The 19749-nt window shown below is 43.0% G+C and overlaps 2 protein-coding genes across 6 annotated transcripts; one reads left to right on the top strand and one right to left on the bottom strand.

Annotated features, from left to right (window-relative positions):
• Window positions 1-998: 998 nt before the first annotated feature.
• TIFA (TRAF interacting protein with forkhead associated domain) lies at window positions 999-5736 on the top strand. Of its 3 annotated transcripts, XM_059470551.1 has the most exons (3): window positions 999-1048; window positions 1260-1374; window positions 3143-5736. In XM_059470551.1, exon 3 carries the CDS (start codon window positions 3195-3197, stop codon window positions 3756-3758), a length of 564 nt encoding a protein of 187 aa, XP_059326534.1. In that variant the 5' UTR covers window positions 999-1048; window positions 1260-1374; window positions 3143-3194; the 3' UTR covers window positions 3759-5736. The 3 variants fall into 3 exon arrangements, with proteins under 3 accessions (XP_059326534.1, XP_059326533.1, XP_059326535.1); XM_059470550.1 differs by lacking the exon at window positions 999-1048 and having other exon boundaries at window positions 1095-1374; XM_059470552.1 differs by lacking the exon at window positions 999-1048 and having other exon boundaries at window positions 1222-1374; window positions 3270-5736.
• On the bottom strand, window positions 4818-18982 carry AP1AR (adaptor related protein complex 1 associated regulatory protein). Of its 3 annotated transcripts, none has more exons than XM_059470547.1 (10): window positions 18533-18694; window positions 16056-16104; window positions 15408-15434; window positions 14928-14953; window positions 14422-14518; window positions 13605-13703; window positions 11708-11772; window positions 10722-10795; window positions 9831-9959; window positions 4818-7629 (listed from the first exon to the last, which is right to left on the bottom strand). In XM_059470547.1, the coding sequence occupies exons 1-10, from the start codon at window positions 18658-18660 to the stop codon at window positions 7379-7381; spliced, it is 945 nt and encodes a 314-aa protein (XP_059326530.1). In that variant the 5' UTR covers window positions 18661-18694; the 3' UTR covers window positions 4818-7378. The 3 variants fall into 3 exon arrangements, with proteins under 3 accessions (XP_059326530.1, XP_059326532.1, XP_059326531.1); XM_059470548.1 differs by lacking the exon at window positions 18533-18694 and adding an exon at window positions 18810-18982 and having other exon boundaries at window positions 5248-7629; XM_059470549.1 differs by lacking the exons at window positions 13605-13703; window positions 18533-18694 and adding an exon at window positions 18810-18982.
• Between the last annotated feature and the right edge of the window lie 767 nt (window positions 18983-19749).

The raw sequence follows: 19749 nt of genomic DNA, 5'->3' as shown, positions 1-19749 counted from the left end.
TTTTTCTTCTCTGCTTTTCAGCACAACTTCTTGCAAAATACAGTTTAATCATTTTTTTTCCCCCTTTTTTTTTTTTTTTTTTTTTTTTTTTTGTCAGGGAGAAGAGCCCATGGAACAGCCCTATTAGACTGGATACAGATGAAAGTTATTTCATATGAACTACAAGGGAATTTATCAACCCACAAGTCATTGACCTGTTTGTTGAAGATGTGAAAAGAACCCACAAGTGAAAAACAGTTTGTATGAAGCAAGGCAGAATTTGATGGCCCATGCCAAAGCAAGGAAGCCCTCAGTACTTGCAGTGCAGGCACAGAGAAGGGAGGACAGGGAATGTTTGGGATCAGGATGGAAAAGGAACGGGTTCACTTTGCCACTTGTACTGGGCTGAGAGGGTAACACAGGTGAACACGGAAAACCAAGCCGCTGGATAAAGAAAAATCCACGGCTGTCTCAGGATTTGTAAAGGGAAAAGAAAAAAAAAGAGAAGTGAGGAAAAGTTTTCAGATCAGTTTAGACCATCGGCCAGGGCAACATTATTTCCCAAAGCTGGTGCAATTAACCTGAACTCTGGTTGCTTAGAGCAAACAACCAAACATTTTAAAAGAATCAATTTAAGAACATCATCAGGTCAACTGCTATATGCCCACAGTGCGCTGCTTCCCAAAGCATTTTATTCCTCAAAGCGTTCATCTGGGGGTTAAACCAGAATTATTTTGTCTGACAGCTGAGCCCGTGGACTTGTGATCCCTGACACGGCTCTGAACACACCCTCAGAGACCCCGGACAGACCTGTGGCTATTCCTTTAGAGTTATCCACTGTAATAAATAATTTAAATTTTTTTTTTCCTTTATTTTTAAAGACGTCCCACTTCCGGCCCCACGGCGCCCCCAGAGCTCCCCGCCCCGCGGTGCCCTCTGCACCGCCCGTCCCGGCTCCTCCTGCTCCCGCTCCTCCCGCCCCAGCACTTCCCGCCGGCTCCCTCAGGACTTACCGGGAGTCAGGAGCCGCCGCAGCCCTCGGCGGCCGCCGGAGCCCCGCTCCCGGCAGGTGAGGAGGCGGCCGGGCCGTGAGGGGAAGGAAGGGGGCGGGATGTGCCAGGCAGTGCCCATGGGTTCCGTCCGGGAGATCCCGGGCTGGCCGTGCTGTGGTGTGGGTAGGTGGCACCGAGCCTGCTCCGGAGCCGGAGCCCATATTCTTAGGGCTTCTCGCTCTTCTGCTGCCTCTGGAAGTGGGGGTGATGACACTCGCTGTCCCCTAGGAGAGGATGATGAGGTGAGAGCACGGTGCCGAGACGGACAACAGCGGAGCAGTGGCTGCCTTAGAGCTGCAGAGAAATCTACAGAAGGTTTCTTCCTCCTGGCCAATGCACTCTAGTAAGTAGAAGCTCCTTTTAAGTAGAAACTCGTCAATTTACGTTAAGGAATATTCGGTGTGCTCGACCTCGGTGAGCTTTGAGGCAGGACCGGGCGGCTGTGAGGGGATGCCTGAGGTGATCGTGGATCCGGAGCAGGGTCTGTGGGAGCTGCCGGGATCCAGGTTGATCAGGGGGAGCTGCCGAAGCAGTGGGAGGCTGTTCTTGTGTTTAATTAATGTAGCCATCTGTAAAACTCAGTAATTTGCACTGAAGTTGTGAGGCACAGAAGTGTCTCTGAACTGCAAACATAATGAAAGTGCCTGGTGGTTTTTCCCTTCACCAAAGATGACCTCATGTAATATCCCCTTCTGGTGCACAACAAGGAAGGGCAGAGCTGGACATGGGGACAGTCCCTCCTGGCCCACAGAGCTGCTTCCAGCGTCCCAGAGAGAGCTGGGGAATCCACAAGGAGGAGGGACTGGCAATGGTGCCACCACAGCTTGGCTCACAGATGGCCAAGGAGTAACCTGCTATCAGGGTGTCTGTCTGCATTCCTGCCAAAAGCACAGATGATATTTCCTAGTTGTTTTAAAGGGAGATCTGCTGGAAATTCTGTGTTTCACTCATCATCTGTGCTGTTGTAGCGTGCTTCACTAACCAAGCTGGGGCTGCTGAGCTGCTGTGTCAGAACTGTGGCTGGTTTTGTGTTAAAGGTGCAAAGGGAGCAGTTTTGAGGTTTCACACAGAAAAAACGATGCACTGATACACCACCATGCACTATGCTTGGTGTTTGGGTGCAGTGTGTAAAAACCACAAGTCAAGTCCATCATCACAAACCACAATCATCACTTCATGGCAGTGATGATTCAGGTGCTCATAAAGCTCTGGATGGAGCTGGTGAGCTCCAGAGCTGTGTGAGACACACTGGGAACTCACTGCAGTCTGGATGTGGAAACATCTGCACTGTGTGATACCAGTTAAATGGCTGTTCACATGTTTCCCTGGTGAGTAACTGGGAACTCATTTGCTGGTTTCTGCTTTCAAATAGCAAGGCTTTTCTTTTCAAGGCTCAGTTTTAGTGTGGAAAGACACTGGCCTTGCATTTAGAGAAGCAGACGGCAGCCTTTTCTGAGCTGTCTCAGGTTTTATTAGGATGCACTGCAGTTGCTCAGGCTTTGGAACAGAATTTGTTTCATAAGTATGTGGTCTCTGTGCTGAACGTAAAGAACTTTAAAAAACAACACAAAACTACCAAACCCAAGAAAAGTAAATGTTTTTAGTGCTTCTGGAGCAGCAGAGAGCTGGGATTTTCCAGCAGACAATGGGGAAATACCTAGAGGTGGTGACAATTCCTCTTTTAGGTCATATGGACAGTCCAACTTCTTAAATTCACTTTTTATGCTATCCCAGCCATCACTCACTAAACACTTTGTCCGTGCAAGAGATCAGTTTGGAGAGCCCAAGGAATGCTTTATAAATATTTGAATTACCACTGCCTACAGACAGAGTGTTGGTAAAGATCTCTTGATAAAGAGCAGAGCACACAGGCCCAGCCAGTTCTGCCTAACCCCATTTTAAGCCTATCAAGCAAATCTAACTGCTAAATGACATATTTCCTGCAAAGATAAATCTGCCTGGAGAGGAGCTTGCTGGCAAGCAGCGCTGAGTTGTGGCTGCTGTGCTTCCAGGTATCTGGAACCTTCCAGGTGCCTGGAGGTTCTGTGCAGTGAGTGGAGAGGAGCACAGGGAATATCTCAGTGCTGACACCGATCTGTTGGGTTCTGCAGCCGCTCTGTGCCGTGGTTTTGCCGTCTCCTGGCTCCAAGGGCTCCTCTCGCCATGAGCGCCTTCGAGGAGGCCGAAACAGAGGAGACAGTGACGTGCCTCCACCTGACCTTCTACCACCCCGGGCAGGCTGAGAAGATGATGTTCCGCTGCCTGGATTTCTGCCGGCGGCAGCAGCTGCGGGCGGACGACACGGCCAAGTTCGGCCGCGACTCCAGCCTGTGCCGCTACAGCCTGGTGGACACGCGCGTCTCCCGCATCCAGTTCTCCCTGCAGTTCTACAGGAAGCTCCACAGCTCCGAGTACACCTTCGAGATCAAGAACCTGAGCAAGAAAACGAAGCTGACCGTCAACCAAACAGAGCTGGGTTACTTGAACAAAACCGACCTGCCCTGGAAGAGCATCATCTGCTTCGGGGAATACCAGGTCCTGGCGGAGATTCAAGAAGGGGAGGCCGTGGATTATTTTGAGACTCACTTGCACTTGGCTGAAGCACCCATCTTACAAGAAAGGTGCCTGCCATCCCTGCAGCCTGTTCCTGATAATGGCATTTCTCCTTCCTTTCCTCCTGGCCAAGGCAAAAGCCCCACAGAGATTGATGAGAACGAGATGTGCTAGCGGGGAGAAGGAGGCTGGATCATGTTTTCTAGCCTCCAGCACACACAGCTCTCACCTCAGCCCAGTGTTCTTGGTGGTGCTCACTGACTGCTGCACATCAGTCTTCTTTACTTGCTGTTATGAGCACAGGCATTCCAGAGCACTGCTCCCTCCACAGGAATGGATTCCTGACACTGCCTTCTTGGAGGGCTCTCTGATGCCCAGAAAGGTGTGGGAGACAAGGAGTCACTCAAATCCACAGAATCCCAGAACTGTGGCCACGTGCCTTGGAGGGATATTTAACAGGCACTAATACAGAGCGTGCACAGCAGGGTTTTGGTCCCAACCAGGGGGTGACACAGTGTCTTGTTGCATATTTTACTTTGTGCTCTGCTTTGCACACCAAATCCCAAACAGTATTTTTTGCAAGCCTACGTTGTGACTTCACAGATTTTGCAACTTAGAAACACTTTGTCCTTTTATGTTTTTATTAGCTTCAAAGCAAGGTTTCTTTTTTATTTTCACTTATTTAATTAACTTTTTTTTTTTTTTGCAAGTTAACTACTTTTACTTGTGACATAGACAAACATGTTGCACCAATGATCATGGTCTATAAAAGTCCACAATTATTTTGCAATAAATACATTTTGTTCCCTAGTAAGGGTTTGCTCTGTTGTATAGCTGCACTCTAAAAGAATTTTTGGAGAATAAAATTATTTCCAGGACCATCAAGATAAGAGATTGTCACTGGGCTTTCCAAAGATGCCATGGCTCCAAGGTAAGAATTTACTTAAATACTTCCAGGAAGTTTTCTACCTCTACTCCTCTACCCAAACCTCTCTGATAATTTTCTGGTCTTTTAAGTATTTCTCAGATTGTTTCAGTCAAGTTTTTCTTTGTCAGGGGCTCAGCTTTTCATTGGCGTTTGGCTTTTTTATTTTGGCAAGGATTTTAGCTTGCTTGAAAGACACACTGGGGAACAATAGGAGTTACCCACTTCATCACCCCTGAATATTAGGATGCATTTCAGCATTAATCATTCCAAGAAAACCATAATTATAACTGAGGGGAGGAACAGCTGGGATTAAGGCAACCAACCACGAGTGAGAGAAAGTCACATGGGAGAGGCAATGAAACTCAAACACAGGCTTATGCAGGATTTGCCTGTTCATCTCCTCTGTGACAAAATTACTTTGTTGCCATGTTTTCCACTCTTGGAAGCCGGCTGTGGTTTCCAAACAACAATCACTTGCTCAGCTGTGTTTACCTGAGGAAAAAATCAATCGTGTAAAATGCATATTAAAAAATGGATTGTCTCCTATCATTACATTGATCTGACCAGAAGAAGGTGATTTACACAAGGAAGGTTATTTTGCCTTTAAAGGGTGTGGGTACAGCTGCTCACATCCAACAGGAGAAGGGCTCCATGCTCCAAATTCCCCAGGTCTTCTGCAACAGGTCCCCAGAAGGGACACTGTGGGATTCAGCAGAGCTCTGACATGGCTGCCACAAACCCAGCAACAGATACCACACTGCCAAATGTAAGACTTGCTGAAAATTTTAATGACTCTTGAATTTGTACAGATAGGCATTTTACAGTACCCTGGAACTGCTTCACATGAGCTGTTTGTAGAATCCCTCCATTTCTCAAGTACCCACAGAGATGGAGCATCACTTCAAAAGTCACCCAGCGTGGTGCACTGAGCTCTACAAATGTTATCATCAACCATGGCTACAGAACATGCCCATCACAGAAAAAGCTGGAGTCAGCCTCCTTTTTCCTCAGTTCTTGTTCATCCCAAGGGCAGGTCTGTCAGCTAATTCCTCAAGGCATGGTCAGGATGAGGTCACCTCATGTTCCCTGGACAGGAGGAGCAGTGACCAGGGAAGGGGAGGAGACAGTTTCAGCAGGTAAAAAACATGTTATTTACATGTGGAGGAAGTTGCCTTCCTTCCCACAGGAATATACTATACAAAGAAATATCCAAGAGAAGTCACACAGCAGCAGCCTAGGCCAAACCCAAATATACATTTGATGTGTACAGGTCTTTAAAGCTCATTACAAGTATTGCAAATGTAAATAATAGTAGTAAAATATTTCCAGTGACGTGGCTACAACTGAAGAGATGAAATGTTACCAACAGGATTTATCTGTTCTCTCGTGTTACTTGTACACATTTAACCCCAGTGTGCAGGATTTCTGTTCCTTATCCACACTGTAACCACCCAAATATTCCAGATAGCTTCAGATGAGCTAAACCACATTTTTCACACAGCTTTCACCAACAAATTCAGTTCTGATGATTGACAGAGCAGGTTTCTTACTTACCACAATGTGTTATTTTTACTCCAAAACAAAGTTAAACCCTGTCACCCTTTTCCCCCTGGAAAAATGAGACAGCTGCACAAAATAATGGCAGAGTAGAATGGCTTTACTTTGAAACTTTGGGGAAAGCTTGAGACCTGCAAGAACTTTGCAGGTTCTCTTTTGTTAAAAAGTAAGATTGACATGGAATACTGGGGGAGACCACACAGCACAGGACAGCAGCGGTGCAGTCACTGAACACCTCCTTGGATTTCAGCCCGTACTGGCAGGATTAACCATCCACTTGAGAGGCACAGGAAAGGCACAGCACTTTAACACACTGTTAAAACATGAATTTTTCTTCTTTCTTTTCAAAATGCAGTTGTAAAAATTCAGTTTTTAGGTTCTTGTTCTTCCCACCCTGCCAGCAGCAGAGCCATCATCCCTCCCTGTTTGCTCACTGGATGTTGCTTTTCCATAATTGTTCTGGTCCAGTGCAATTATAAATTTTCCACAACTGAAGAATTTTAAGGACCATGTAGTAACAGAGGTTGGTCTGTTCAGGGGGGCTGGGAAAACAAGACTTTGGTCCTCCCAGTTCTTCACTGGTTAAAATTCCCATTTTATTGACACATAAATTCCCATTTTATTGACACATACAGAGAATTTATATTTTAGTTTTTCTTTTCTATCTAGCACACGCTTACTAAGTCTGGCATATTATTATACAAGGCAGTACCTTACCTAACCTGATGAGTTTTACTGTGTTCATTGAGGTTAACCGTGCTTGGCATAAAGCAATTAAATAAATAAAATAAATGGAAAAAGGACAACAGAAGACTAGGAAGGCTTCAAGCTAGACAGGGGAAAATCTGCAAATTTGCCATGTGTCAAATTTGTTTTGCAGCTCTAAATAGCTGAAGAGCAAGTCAAAAAGCACAGAAATAGAAATATTTAAAAATTATTTCTCTATCTTCAAGTATTAAAGAGGACTGTATTAAATTATAGAGGACTGTTTCTGAGATAAATATTAGGCCAACGATGAATTTTAAAACAAAATCAATAGAAACATCATCCAGAAAAAAAATAAAAGGCAAGTTAAAATATAGACAAGTCAAAGCTACGAAGCTCCAATTTAGTGCAGATAATTTTCTATTAAATCCAGATACCCAGAAATATCCACAACAGTTTTCACAAAAGTGGAGAAGGTAGACGATAAAATTGCACTTAGTTCTGAATTCAGACTGTCAGGAAAAGGGGAGCAGGTGACAAAGAGCTGAGTGGCCTCGTGGGTTCCGTTCCCTTTGCAGCAGCACTGGGGACACGCAGGGATGCACTATCTGTCCTGGCGCTCGCACTCCGACACTTCCAGCACGGGGTTCACGAAGCCGGCGTACTCGGAGTTGCCGTTGTCGTCCAGGGCGGCGGCGGCGCTGACGAAGTCGTTCTCCCACTCCAGCCCGTTGGAGTCGTCGGAGGCCGAGGCCGGGTGGCTCCCGGGCTTCCTGCTGTTGAACTTGAGCGCCGCCCGCAGGATGTCCTCCTCCGTCCGGGAGCGCTCCCGCACCGGGATCATCCTGTTCATGCCTGCCGTTTTGGAAGAGCTTCAATGAGAGATGCGGGACTCCAGGGGCTCTCTAAAATGCAGTTTATTCTGTCTAAGAGCTTACAGCAGTCCAGGGTCGTGGGTGACAGAGCTGTGCCTACAGCTGTCAGCTCCAGCTGCAGGCAGGCCCCTGGAGACCCTTTGGTTTTGGTTACAATGCATTATATACTTTTCTTTGCTGAGCATCTAAATGCAGTATGTGAAAAACCCATGTATTTTATGATTGCCTTTTCGCAAATATTAAAATGAATATTGTACGTGTTGTGTTAGAAAATAATGCTGTATTAATTTTTAAGTACTGTGTTAAATATAGTTTTAGGTTATAAAAATTGTTAAAATAGAAACGATGCTATGTAGGATGCTTTGTTTAACAGAAAGGACTTGCAGCGAGATAGCAGCCACAGGACACCTAAATCTTGCAGAGAAAGGGAATTTATTGCCTTCTTATCAGCAGAAACGAACTTCTTCCCGCCTTGGAGGCGCTGTTAGGATTAGAAGGAAGAAGTTGACAATGACCAGACAGAATCCTGTGTTTGAATGGAATTTATGCATCATGTATGAAGTGTACGAATATGCAATGGCCTGTTGTTCTTAAGGGTTAATCCTCTGTTCAGGGGTGTCCTTTTTCAGCTCGTGATGCCCAGAAAAAAGGCACCCAGACATCCGTAACTCTTTGTTCTTATTGTCTCATATTGTCTTAATTCAATTTGTTCAAATTGTTATTACTCTAATTGTGTTACTATTTTTATAACCATTTTACTACTATTAAACTTCTAAAATTTTAAAAACAAGTGATTGGCGTTTTTCACAAGTAGAACCAATCTATACCTTAACTTCTATCTATAGCCTATCATAACTCCTGTAATTCCCATATTCATGTTACTATTCTGCAATCGCTACAAGTTAGTACATTACAGTTTAAGCTACAAGTTGTTTTTCTGTTTTCTTGCAGTGGAAAATTCTAAGACCTTTTTTCTACTTGCAACTTTTCTGACTTGTTTGCCTGTGTTATCTTTCTGCTTGGTAAAAACATCTTTTTGTTTGAGGTGGGTTTATCCTTTGCTCTAAGCCATAAAAACCCCTTCCAACTAACATCCCCTTTGCCTCCTTGGTTAGCCAGCAAGACTGGCTCAGCAATTCTTTTCTTCTATATCAAAACTTGCTTCCATCTCTATTCCTTGATCAGACTCAACATTTAAAAGTCTTTCTGCTAAGCATACATATCTGTGAGACTTTCTTGTCAAACTTTCATCCTTCCCAACACACACACACACACACACACACACACAGAGGAAACACTTGAGTTTCACCTAACTTTTATGTTTCTGCCAGGAGAAACGAAGGTAGAATATGGACAGATACTGGTAGTCTAGGAAAACACAGACTCAGTGGTCTAGAAAAGGTCTTCAGTTTGTTTAATTCCACACAAAATAAGGTTCTGGGCACTGCTCAGAGACATCTAAGATTTCACTGGGTTTGTCAGTTATTACAGACATTAATCACCTATCAGATTGGCTAAAAAACAAACCCTTGCTTATTTTTGGTGAGCCTTTTGATAGCCAAGGTCTCAGCATTTTGGATAAACTTTCAACCAAGAGTTTTTGCAGATTTAGTAAACAAAAGAAGAATATTGTGTGCAGAAAACACCTGTAACAGCAGCAATGTTCCTGCTGTATCATTGCTATACTCCTTGGAATGCAGATCCAAGTTCCCAGTGAATGTTACAGTGCCAGTAATAATAATAATTATAATAATAATTTTGGGTTTTTCCCAAAATACTGAAGTCAGACTCCTGACCAACCACCACATTTTGAAAGGAAGAACAAGCTCTTCCTTCTGCTCCTGGCTCACAAGAGGGCAGCATTTCTTCACCATTACTTTTGTCAGGAGTTTACAAGTCAGTTCCACAAAATGCAGGAAAATTAATTCATTTATCTATTGTAGTATCCTAATAAATGAATTCATTTAGTAGGGTTATCTCCACATTTATCAAAAATAAAGAACTTGTCTTAGTAAAAATAATTTACAGTTTAACCATTACAAACTTGTCAGAAACTCCATAAGAAACAAGTTTAAAATCACCTTCCCTTTTGAAAATGACAAATTTACAATGAGCACAGCTTAAAGTGACAAGATCTTTAACTTTTGGGTTCAGGATGAAGCTGAAATTCAGGATAAATACCTTCTTCATCTTCCCACTCTAAATCCAAGGAGGTGCTGTCATCATTCCCACTCACTGATTTGGTTTTGGTCATCAAGTCACAACTGCTCTCTGTGTTGGGTGTCAGCACTGTGGCATCAGATGAAAGCCCTATTTAAAAAAAAACCAACCCATAATGTATTTTTAATTTGTAAATGTACTTGAATTTCAGGTTAAACATGCAAAAGTAAAATTTTAAATTAAGCTTTCATCATGCTTTGTGGCCATTTAAACCTCAGGCATGCTGAAAAAGGTACTTCATCAGTTCAAAGAGTAATCAGTAGCTTATTAATAGTCAGTATCACTAGGATATTACCTAATTACAACTAGAAAGAAATTTAATAAGTTGTAAGCTGAGCTTTATGAAGACCTGTAAAAAAAAAAACAAATCAAGCCTCTCCTCCCCAAAAAACTAAACTACTCACACAGCCATCAGTCCTCCACCTTAGTGGGTGTCATGTACTGTCACCAAAACTAACAGATACAAGCTTATCATATTGTTGTCCTCTAAACTGGTATGATGGAATTTTTTAGTACAGGCAGCCAAATTCACCTCTTGCATGTCATTAGGAAAAAAATTAAACATTAATATAATTCTAATTACATTGCCAAGGGATGATTTAAAAAAAAAGCTATAAACACACATCTGCATCTTCAACTGGTTTTACAAGAAATGTTCACCTCTATCTCTTATTTATCAGATAAAAAATTATCAGATGTTTCAATTACAGATACATTTATGCACATTTTGTATTTGTGTGTGTAAACATAAAACTAGAAATAATCTGTGTTTATCTAGAAAAAGAAGCAGCACTCTGTGCCCCTCAGGGCCCCTCAACATGTAGAGATGTGCCTAAGGAAAGGCAGACTTACTGCTGCTTCGGAAAGCTTCATACTGGAATTTTGTATTCCTCAGGAAAGGATCGAGGTCCTCCTCTGCCACACAGCTGCAAGAACACAATTTTTACAGCTTTAGAAACCTCCAGGGCTGCCATCAAAAATATGTTAATCCACATGCCCCCAGCTCTGCTACAAAGGATATAAACACTGAACTAAATGATTTATAAAATCATCTGCAAAATGTCTTTCTGTTCCTGTTCATCGCATCCTCTCCAGCCTGTGCTTCTGCTCAATTTTTATTAGTATTTTCAGTTAAAAATTAATTAATTAACTCAAAACAACTCCTCCCCCTTCATCACTTTAGATAAAATCTCCTTAATTTTCAGTTCATTTTTTTAAGTGATGAATTCAAACCCTGCTCCTGCAGTCCTTTGTTTTTGAAATCTGGCCAGTTCCTACTCAGTTTTCTCAGCTCCTATTCTAACTGTGCTTCCATAGCAAAATTCTTCCTGCCCCCCTTGCTTTCTGTGCATGAACTTTTTCTACAATCAAACACCATTCCAGTGTAAATTTCTCCACTTTTTTTAAAGCTTGTTTTTCCCACCACCACCATCAAACATGGGAGGTGGGAATAAAGAGACTTAAAATAAATAAATACATAAAATATTTAATAAATAAATAAATAAAATTAAGAATATTAATGAAGGAACAGGCAGACTCTATAAACCATTTAAATAGTGTGTTTCTATTGTGTTTAAAAAAAAAAACAGGGTCCTGAACAATAAAAATACTTTATGTTAGCTGAAATTTTACATATAAACACCTTTCTAAAATAAACCACAAAATTGATTTTGTGTGTAAATATCTGTTAGCAGCTGGGAGTAGCACTGTACGCAGCAGTCTAATTACTCCAGCAACAACCAGAATTAACCCAAAATACCCTCTAGCTTTCCAGATGAGGAACAGGGCTACAGACAGTGAGGACTGTGAGTTATCAGGAATAAAGTTTGTTCTCTTACCTCTGGAACTCTCCATTGTTAACGGCATGTGCTCTCTGCTGTGTTATCCTGTGCTGCCTACGTTGCTATTAAGAGAAGCAAATAATTGAAAAAGCTGAACATTCAAAACAGAGCTCTCAACACTTTACCCTATTTTATGCACCCCCCAAAAAACCCATCAGTTTTTAGAAACCTCAGTCAGGACTGCACCTGTCTTGTCTGCTGTCTTCTTAAAGTGTTTTCTGTGCACAACTAACACCTGGGTGATGCTGGATTTCTTTTGCTCCATGCCCAGGAAGAGCCACCCTGCCATTTAAAAGATAAATATTTCCTACAAATCCTTTCATCCCTGTGCAAAGCAGTGCTGCCATCTCCTCTGGCTGTCTCCATCAGCACTAAGTGCTTCATCTATATTAATAACAGCTTTGCTGCCTTGCAGGGCCAAAAGTATTAATAACTCTGCTAATGTCAACTTCATCTGAGAGCTGCTCTTTGCTTTGGGTGTGGGGAGGTAACTGCACTGGATCTTGTGTTTTTCAGTCCCAGGAGGATGATGGCGGGGTTGTTTTCTGGCACACTTTGCATCCTGGATGTTTAAATTATAATAATTGCCAGTGGAAATGTGCAAATGGGGAGTGTAGAGAAAAAAAGTGGAAGCAGAAATATCACTTTGTGGTGGTTAGAGGAGAAAAGATTCAAGAACGGAGAAAGAAACAGACAGAAATTTGGCACAACACAGTCAACAAATCTGTCAAAATCAATTATTGACACACACAACCGTTTTCTTTCAGGATTCCTATACCCACATTATGCCCAATTTAGATTATCTCCCTGTTTTGCCAGGTCACATCCCACTATCCAGCACTGCCTTTTCCTGGACACACACACATTAAAATTCCCTGCTGTTACAGACCCTGACATTTAGCAGGGCAACATCAGCAAGCCAAATGAGCTTTGAGAGAGGCCACACTTCCAAGGAAAAAGCCATTTTCCCATTTGTGCCCACAACCAGCAGGGAGATGAGTGATGCATTCCAAAATAGCTTCCAGTTTATCCAGAAGGGCTAAGTGCTCGATGCATATCTGGACAAAAACTCTTCCTTAAAATCCTTATAATCCTTATGGGTTTTGAGGAGGCTGTTTGAGTAGGAGATAAGTGGTACTAATTTTACACCAAGAGGAAATTAAAATCTCTACAACCCATTCTGTCTTAGGTCCTGACTACAAGAAATGCATATTAAAAATACTGAGAGACAAGAAATACAGCATTTCTTGCACAGAACTTCTATAAAAACCAGTTAACACCATTTTAAAAAAATCTACTTTTGTTGGCTTTCTGTAGATCATAAGTGGTAAGGAAAAAAAAGCAGGCAAAAAGGTCAGAAAGAATTAACCCTCCCACACCAAATGGCAAGGGGAGAGAATGAAATGTGAAAGGAGAGCTATACTTAGTGACACAGAAATTAGATGAGTACTCCAGAGCAGGGTCAATACAGAACACAAAGATAAGGAGCAATACAGTGCACAAATATAAAAAGTACATTTTACAAATCTAAATGATGCCTAAATTAAACATGTGCTCAATTTCAAGGTTTTTTTTTACCCAAAAGACACCACAGATCATTTTTACATTTAAAATCAGTAACTTCTACATATTATATAAGAAGAGTGTGAAGCTAATTATAGATTAAAATTATAGCTCATTCGAAATCTCTACTCGGTGACTGTTTCAAACAATTATGGTGATTTTCAGCTGCTCCAACCAGCTGCACTTCCAAATCTTGTACTTCTTTCTCTACTTTGCAAGCCAAAGCCACCTCATTGTCAGGTCTCCTGAGATGGAAAGGGTATCAGGGAAGTCTGCATACATAGGGACAGGACAGAGGCTCTCATAAATATTGGGGTCTTTTTCCCCTCACCTCCAAGAGCTTTTTCTGCTTTGCTGCCCTGGCTGCTTGACGTTGTGCAGCATATAAAGCCTCCTCTTCTAGTCTTAACTTCTCCTCTTGTAAGGCTAACTGTGTATGAACAAAACAGTAATGGTTAACAAAAGCAGAACCTATCTATCTTCCTATTATTAAAGCCATAAGTGCAAGAAAACAAAAGAAAAGCAGCTAGAAAAGCAAAACAAAACAAAATTGACTGCAGCTAAAGCATTAACTGGGTTTAACAGCTTCCCTCCCCGCAAGCAAACAGCCCAAGAAATTTAGGTAACTACTGAGAAAACATTTATTATTTGTGAACTAATAATATGCTGCAATGCTTTTTTCTACTTTACTATGGACTGCACAGCGAAAGATTTAAAGATTTTCAGTTCCACAGTTCACTGGCACTTTAGATCAAAGTTCATCCAAGCTCTACATTGTATTCCACTTCATATTCCATTAACTGCTGCAGCACTAAAACAGAATAACAAATCATGTGGGTTTTTTTCCCTTAAGAAAGTTGTGGAGAAAATTCAACACAGGAAAAGTTGAATTAAGAATATTCCCCATTTGGTCTTGCACTGAAAAAGGATTCAATTTAAGAGATCCTGGTCAGAAACCCAGCCTATTAATTCCATTTTTTCAGCTAAGAGACTGTTAAAAAGAAGGAATTTGTGCACCTTGTAGGCTAAAAAATACAAACTGCTGAACAAAACCCAATTGCTCCATGTGAGTGCAATCTCCTGGTGTCCATGGCTGATCCTAACATTTTTGGAGGAAAAAAATTTGTACTCTCACTGTGACCACTTACCTCTGACTGAAGCTTCAGGTCAACAACCCTCTGCTTCTCAGCAATGGAGTCGTAGTGTCTCTCTTTCAGGTCTGCAATTTCTTCCTCAGTCAGAGGCCTGGGGAAACACAAAAAAGCTCCATCCATTATTCATGCATGACAACCCTTTGTTTGCACTTTGACATATCTGTGTGGTCTGTCCTGACCAGTCCTTTAATGCACATCCAACAGGCTCTGCTTGTGGCCTGCTCCTCCTGAAAGCTCCAGCTTGTTCAGGACACTGCTGTCTCTCCTTGCTCTCACAATTTATATTATTTATAATTTATATCTTTACAGAAAGCATATTTTCAGAACCATCCCTGCTAACAGAACTACTGGAACAGAACCATTACTGTCACTGCAGTCCTAACCTCACTTATTTTTTTCCTTACTTGTTTTTGTCCCTTGTTTCTTCCTTACTCGTTTTTGTTTAGTGTTACCAGTGGGACAGCAAAGGGAAGGAGAGGTCCTCAGTCTCAAAGTCTTACCTGTGACTGCTTCCTGGGCTCTCCCCCTGTTAAAATAAATAAAAAAGTCTGTTTTTTTGTAAAGACAGAGCACTTCCAGAACTTCCCTTAGCAAAGCAACTCAGGTCCATTTTTGTTCTCAGACTGAGGGCACTTGCTGAATTTTATAGAAGAGTTATACCAGCAGCAAATTCTCCTTTGAGTCTCCCCAAACACTCTTTTTCCTCACACCTCTTCTTTTCTTTTCTTTCTTCCCAAAGTCCATAGTGCCCCCTTCCTTAATGGGTTATTTCCCATATTCCCCAAAACCAATCTCTTAGATCTTTATCAAAAGTCTTAAATTCATACCCCTAGCGCAAGGAAAACAGAAAGTTAAAAAAAAACAAAATAACCCTGTGATTTAAGTCTACTGCTCAGCTTAAAGCAGGAGGAAGATGCAGATGTCGGAACCATTTTTAAGGCTTGTACAAGCAGGTTTCACATAATGCCCCAGGTACTCACCTCATCACTTTCCACCAGGTTCTCAAACTGCAGAGGAAAATAAATAAATCATTTTCACAACTCAATATAACAAATCACTAAAGACTCATACAGCAAGTATGATTGTATATTTTATGTGTCTTGTAAAAACACCACTCCAGTTCTAACAGTGGGACTGTAACTCTACTTTCAGAGGAATTTTATTTTTAGAGGTGGACCTTCTTAGCAATGTTTCTCTTCCTAACAGGAGAAGAGTCCTAATTAAAAAAGAAGCATTCTAAGCTGCACAAACTCACTCTTCTGTAGCACAACAGATTTCCCCCTCTGTACACAACTTTCTGGACAGCCCAAGCATTACCTACAATAATTAATGTTATCCTCAGTAAAGGGGGCAATCTGGCTGGCCTAGGACTTCCAGAACGCTCAGGGAAAGTAAACCAGGTTATTCCTGGTTAACCTTACACTACCCTTGGCAAAAAGGATTTAAATCTGGAGGTTGGGAAAGGACCTCTGTGGACTACAAATACCACAAACTATAAGGTAACCCAAATCTGGGCTGGAATATCCCAGAATATTTCAGTGTTCATAAACTGCAGAAAGTGTTAAAGGCATTACCAGGATTCAGCTTTTCCCACTTTTTCTTAAATAGCTAAAAATGTAAATGCTTACCTCTATAGTGAAGTGTTCTCCTGTTGAACAGGTTCTAAAATACTTGGATCTGGAAAAATAAGTTTACAGTTAGACTGCAAAAGACTTTTCCATGCACAGCAGAAGGTAAATGAAACTGAGAATGTAAAATAGATTTTAAAATATGTTAACTATAAAATAACAACAAAGTCTTCATGTATTTAGCACACTGACTTATTAACTACAGCAGGGAGAGGCAAAAGCATGGAAGTGCCTTCTGTAGAACTGGGGGGAAAACTACAACCCTTGTGAGATGAAATCACTTGTCAGGATGCTGGACTTGACATTTACAGACTATTAGCACGTTCTGCAATCCCTTTAATATGTTTTTCCTGGAAAAAAAACATTGTTCCAGGCAATTTCTGAAAATGCTGTTGCTCACCATGGCACTTAACTCTTTCCTGTATCTTGCACCTCATCAGTGCTAAACAATGCATTTTATTTTGACAGCTTGGCACATTCAGAAGGCTGAGCCTCAGGGAAAAATATCCAGTAAGAGGTCAAGGCAATACTTTTAAACTAAAATAAAAAATTAAATTCACACTCTAATTTTATACAGGGAATTGGTTTCTTCCCTGATTTTTATTCAGAATTCTTCCTATTTTATTTGAATTATTTTACAGGGGACAGTTAGCCCTGTCCTCTACAAACCCTGACACAGTGTTAAGTTCCCTGAATACATTTCTACCTAGCCAAGGAGGTTTGGCCACGGTCCAGAAGAACATTCTAACATAAACACTCTTCAGTGCAACATCCATTTCATCGAACTGTTTCCAAAACCAGGGTTTCCAGTTGCAAGTGCTGACTGGTACAAGGAATTAAGCAGGGCCTCAGGGATTTCTCGACTTGCATGAAAAGATCCTTCAGCACTTGCAACCAACACCAACACTGTGACAATAATAAAAGCAACAAGCAGCCAAAGCCTGAATTATTTTAACCGTATCAGATTTCATCTCCATCTCATTTTTCTTTGGAAGCCACTTCAGGGAGCGTCTCCCCTGGCAACTTGTTGCTCTACCCACTGGTTCCTTATCACACAACCTTTCCTGCCACTAAAGAACCTTTACCAGAGGATTCACTGCTGGGAAACCAGAGAGGAAAGGCCACTTTCAAGGCAACCATGGAAGCCTGAGGTCATTAGGGACACTAACAGAAGACCCATCAGCTTCACCCCTGCACAAAACTTCAAGTGAAGAATCAGCAACCTATGAACACGTTTACGCAACTTACGATCTTCCAGGATATTGAAACTTACTAAAAACTCTATACTTAGTAGTTTAATTAGGAGTTTGTCTCTTACAGGCAAATCTTGGAGCATCTTAAAATAAAGAAGCTGGGGTTGGGGGAGGATATGAGTGATTAAAGTAATCATTAAGTTGATAAGCTACATTTTTACATTATGGTGTTCCAGAAACAGCCAAACATGGACAAGGTGATATCAATCTAACTTGCAAACTTTATAATGCACCACATTTTACAGTTTTGGTTTTAATAGAATTCCCTGCTCAGTGGAAGGAAAATAACCTCAGCACTGTGACACCACTCTGTAAACTACCACCACCACCACACCCAGAAAACAAATCTGATCTGAAGCACAGAGGCCAGCAGTCCTCTGTACATTTTATATGCCTCAGACTTTCACTGCAGATTGTGCAACACCTGAACAACTAGACAATACAGCAGCAGGCAGGAAGATTTGTTTCACTGGCCAGGACAGCCTGGTATTGGACTAACAGATGCAGGGATTCGCACTAAATTTTTTGTCACTAGAATTGTCACTAGATTTGCTGAAAAAAGGGGTATTGGCCTGTGGAAGGAGACTCAGCAAAACACACAGGAAGGAGAAGCTTTCAAGTTGTGCAGGAAGAAGCTTTCAAGTACTGCCTGTTGTTCTCAAAGCACAACAAAGTGCTACTTCAGTGCCAGCTGTCAAGGCATCGGAGGTGTTCCCATCCCCTCTGGCGGAGCACTAAAAATACAAGCAGGTATCCTCTACATGCACTGCCCTGGTTTTTCACCCCTGCCTCTGAGAAGCAGCTCGTCTGGAAGGTGAGACTCGCCTGCCAGAGCTGGTGTGAAGCAAGAGGCCACGAGATTGCATCATGTAAAATGCCCAGCATATCTGCTGAGAGCGATTTCTACCCCAACACATCGAAAATAAGTGATAGGTAGGTATCCAGTGCCGGCCAGGATATGGGAAAAGCCCTGTTTGCACTGTGCTTTTCCGTGAACTGCTTGTGGCAGAATGAAACAGGCTGTCGCACGTTTCCAAGAGATAAGGATTCCTCGGAACCATTCTGCAACAGACATGAGTTCATCCGAACCATTCTGCTCCTGATTTATCCCAGCAGCGGCTCAGCCTCTGACTCACGGCGAGGACGAGATCACATTGCAGAAAACCGAGTGTTTTTCCATCGCTCCCACCAGCACGGCCGCCTGCAAGGCTTTTGACAACTGACCTGAAAACCCTCTCTGGGCACCTCCTGCCGGAAAAACACCGGGGCTCAGGAGCCGCTGACCCTGGAAGCGCATGAGCCCCGACCGCACAAAAACCGCACCGAGCCCGGCGGGCTCCCGGCGCCTCCATCCATGCCCCCGGCACGCCAAGGAGCCCAGACCCCGCATCCCTGCCCACTCCGCCACCCCCGGTGCCCCACGGGGAAGGCGGAGCCGGCGGACCCGGCACCTCCCCGCCCCGGGGAGGGGAAAGGGGCAGCGGCGCTGGATGCTGCTCACCCTCCGCCGCGCTGGATGCGGCCGGCATCCCTCCGCAGGAACAGCCCGCAGCACCACTGCGCCCAGCAGTTCCCCATGGCATCCTGCTGGCCGCAGCTCCCGCCGCCTCCCGGCGGCCGCGGACCCCCGGGAACAAAGGGCCGGCACCGCCGCGTGGCTGCGCAGGGCCGGGCGGGGCTGCCCCGAGCGCCGGCACCGCCCCCGGCTCGGCATCATCGGTGACATCGGCCCTGCCCGCCAGAACCATCCCGCCCCTAGAGCGGCTTCCCCCGTGGCACGGCCCCGTGGGGTCATCGCCCGTGTTCTGACATGTGAAAAATGCCTATTTTGTGATTGGCTTTTGCAAATATTAAAATGAATATTATATGTGTTGTGGTAGAAATGTAATGCTGTATTAATTTTCTTAAGTAGTGTGGTAAATATAGTTTTAGGTTATAAAAAATGTTAAAATAGAAATTATGCTATGTAGGATACTTTTTAAAAAGAAAGTACTTACAGCGAGATAGCAGCCACAGGACACAGGACACCTAAATCTTTCAGAGAAAAAGAATTTATTGCCCTCTTATCAGAAGAAACAAACTTCTTCCCACTTCGAAGGTGCTGTTAGGATTCAGAGGAGGAAGTTGACGATGACCAGACAGAATCCTGTATTTGAATGGAATTTATGCATCATGGAACACCTTTCTTTCCGCAGTGCCCTTAGTTGTGACCTAGAGGCCACCAAACTGAGGCGGGAATCTTGGGAATATTCTCATGGAATACCTTCGTTTCTGCAGTTTGTTCCTGGAGCTGTTTTCCTGCCCGTGTCCTGCCGTGCCGCTGCTGCCCAGAACATGAGAAGTCAGTGTCAGCAGAAGGCCAGACCGTGGGTTGCTACATCCATCACAGGATGGAAGAAGGAACAAGGGGACGATGGATTAAGAATGTGTTGGCTGAAAAT

Source organism: Ammospiza nelsoni, chromosome 4 (assembly GCF_027579445.1).
Source record: "Ammospiza nelsoni isolate bAmmNel1 chromosome 4, bAmmNel1.pri, whole genome shotgun sequence".
In the NCBI taxonomy this organism is placed as follows: Eukaryota; Metazoa; Chordata; class Aves; order Passeriformes; family Passerellidae; genus Ammospiza; species Ammospiza nelsoni.
Note: the sequence above shows the minus strand (reverse complement) of the source record. Positions and strands in the feature narration are given on the sequence as shown.

Excerpts from the sequence above, each read along its gene's own strand:
- TIFA (XM_059470550.1), top strand. The coding sequence starts at position 1,109 with ATGGGTTCCGTCCGGGAGATCCCGGGCTGGCCGTGCTGTGGTGTGGGT. Across the intron at positions 1,375-3,142 it reads CTCCTGGCCAATGCACTCTA|CCGCTCTGTGCCGTGGTTTT; the intron begins GTAAGTAGAAGC and ends TGGGTTCTGCAG.
- AP1AR (XM_059470547.1), bottom strand. The coding sequence starts at position 18,660 with ATGGAGGCGCCGGGAGCCCGCCGGGCTCGGTGCGGTTTTTGTGCGGTC. Across the intron at positions 11,773-13,604 it reads AGCAGAAAAAGCTCTTGGAG|CAACGTAGGCAGCACAGGAT; the intron begins GTGAGGGGAAAA and ends TTCTCTTAATAG. Across the intron at positions 9,960-10,721 it reads TGAAGCTTTCCGAAGCAGCA|GGCTTTCATCTGATGCCACA; the intron begins GTAAGTCTGCCT and ends TTTTTTAAATAG.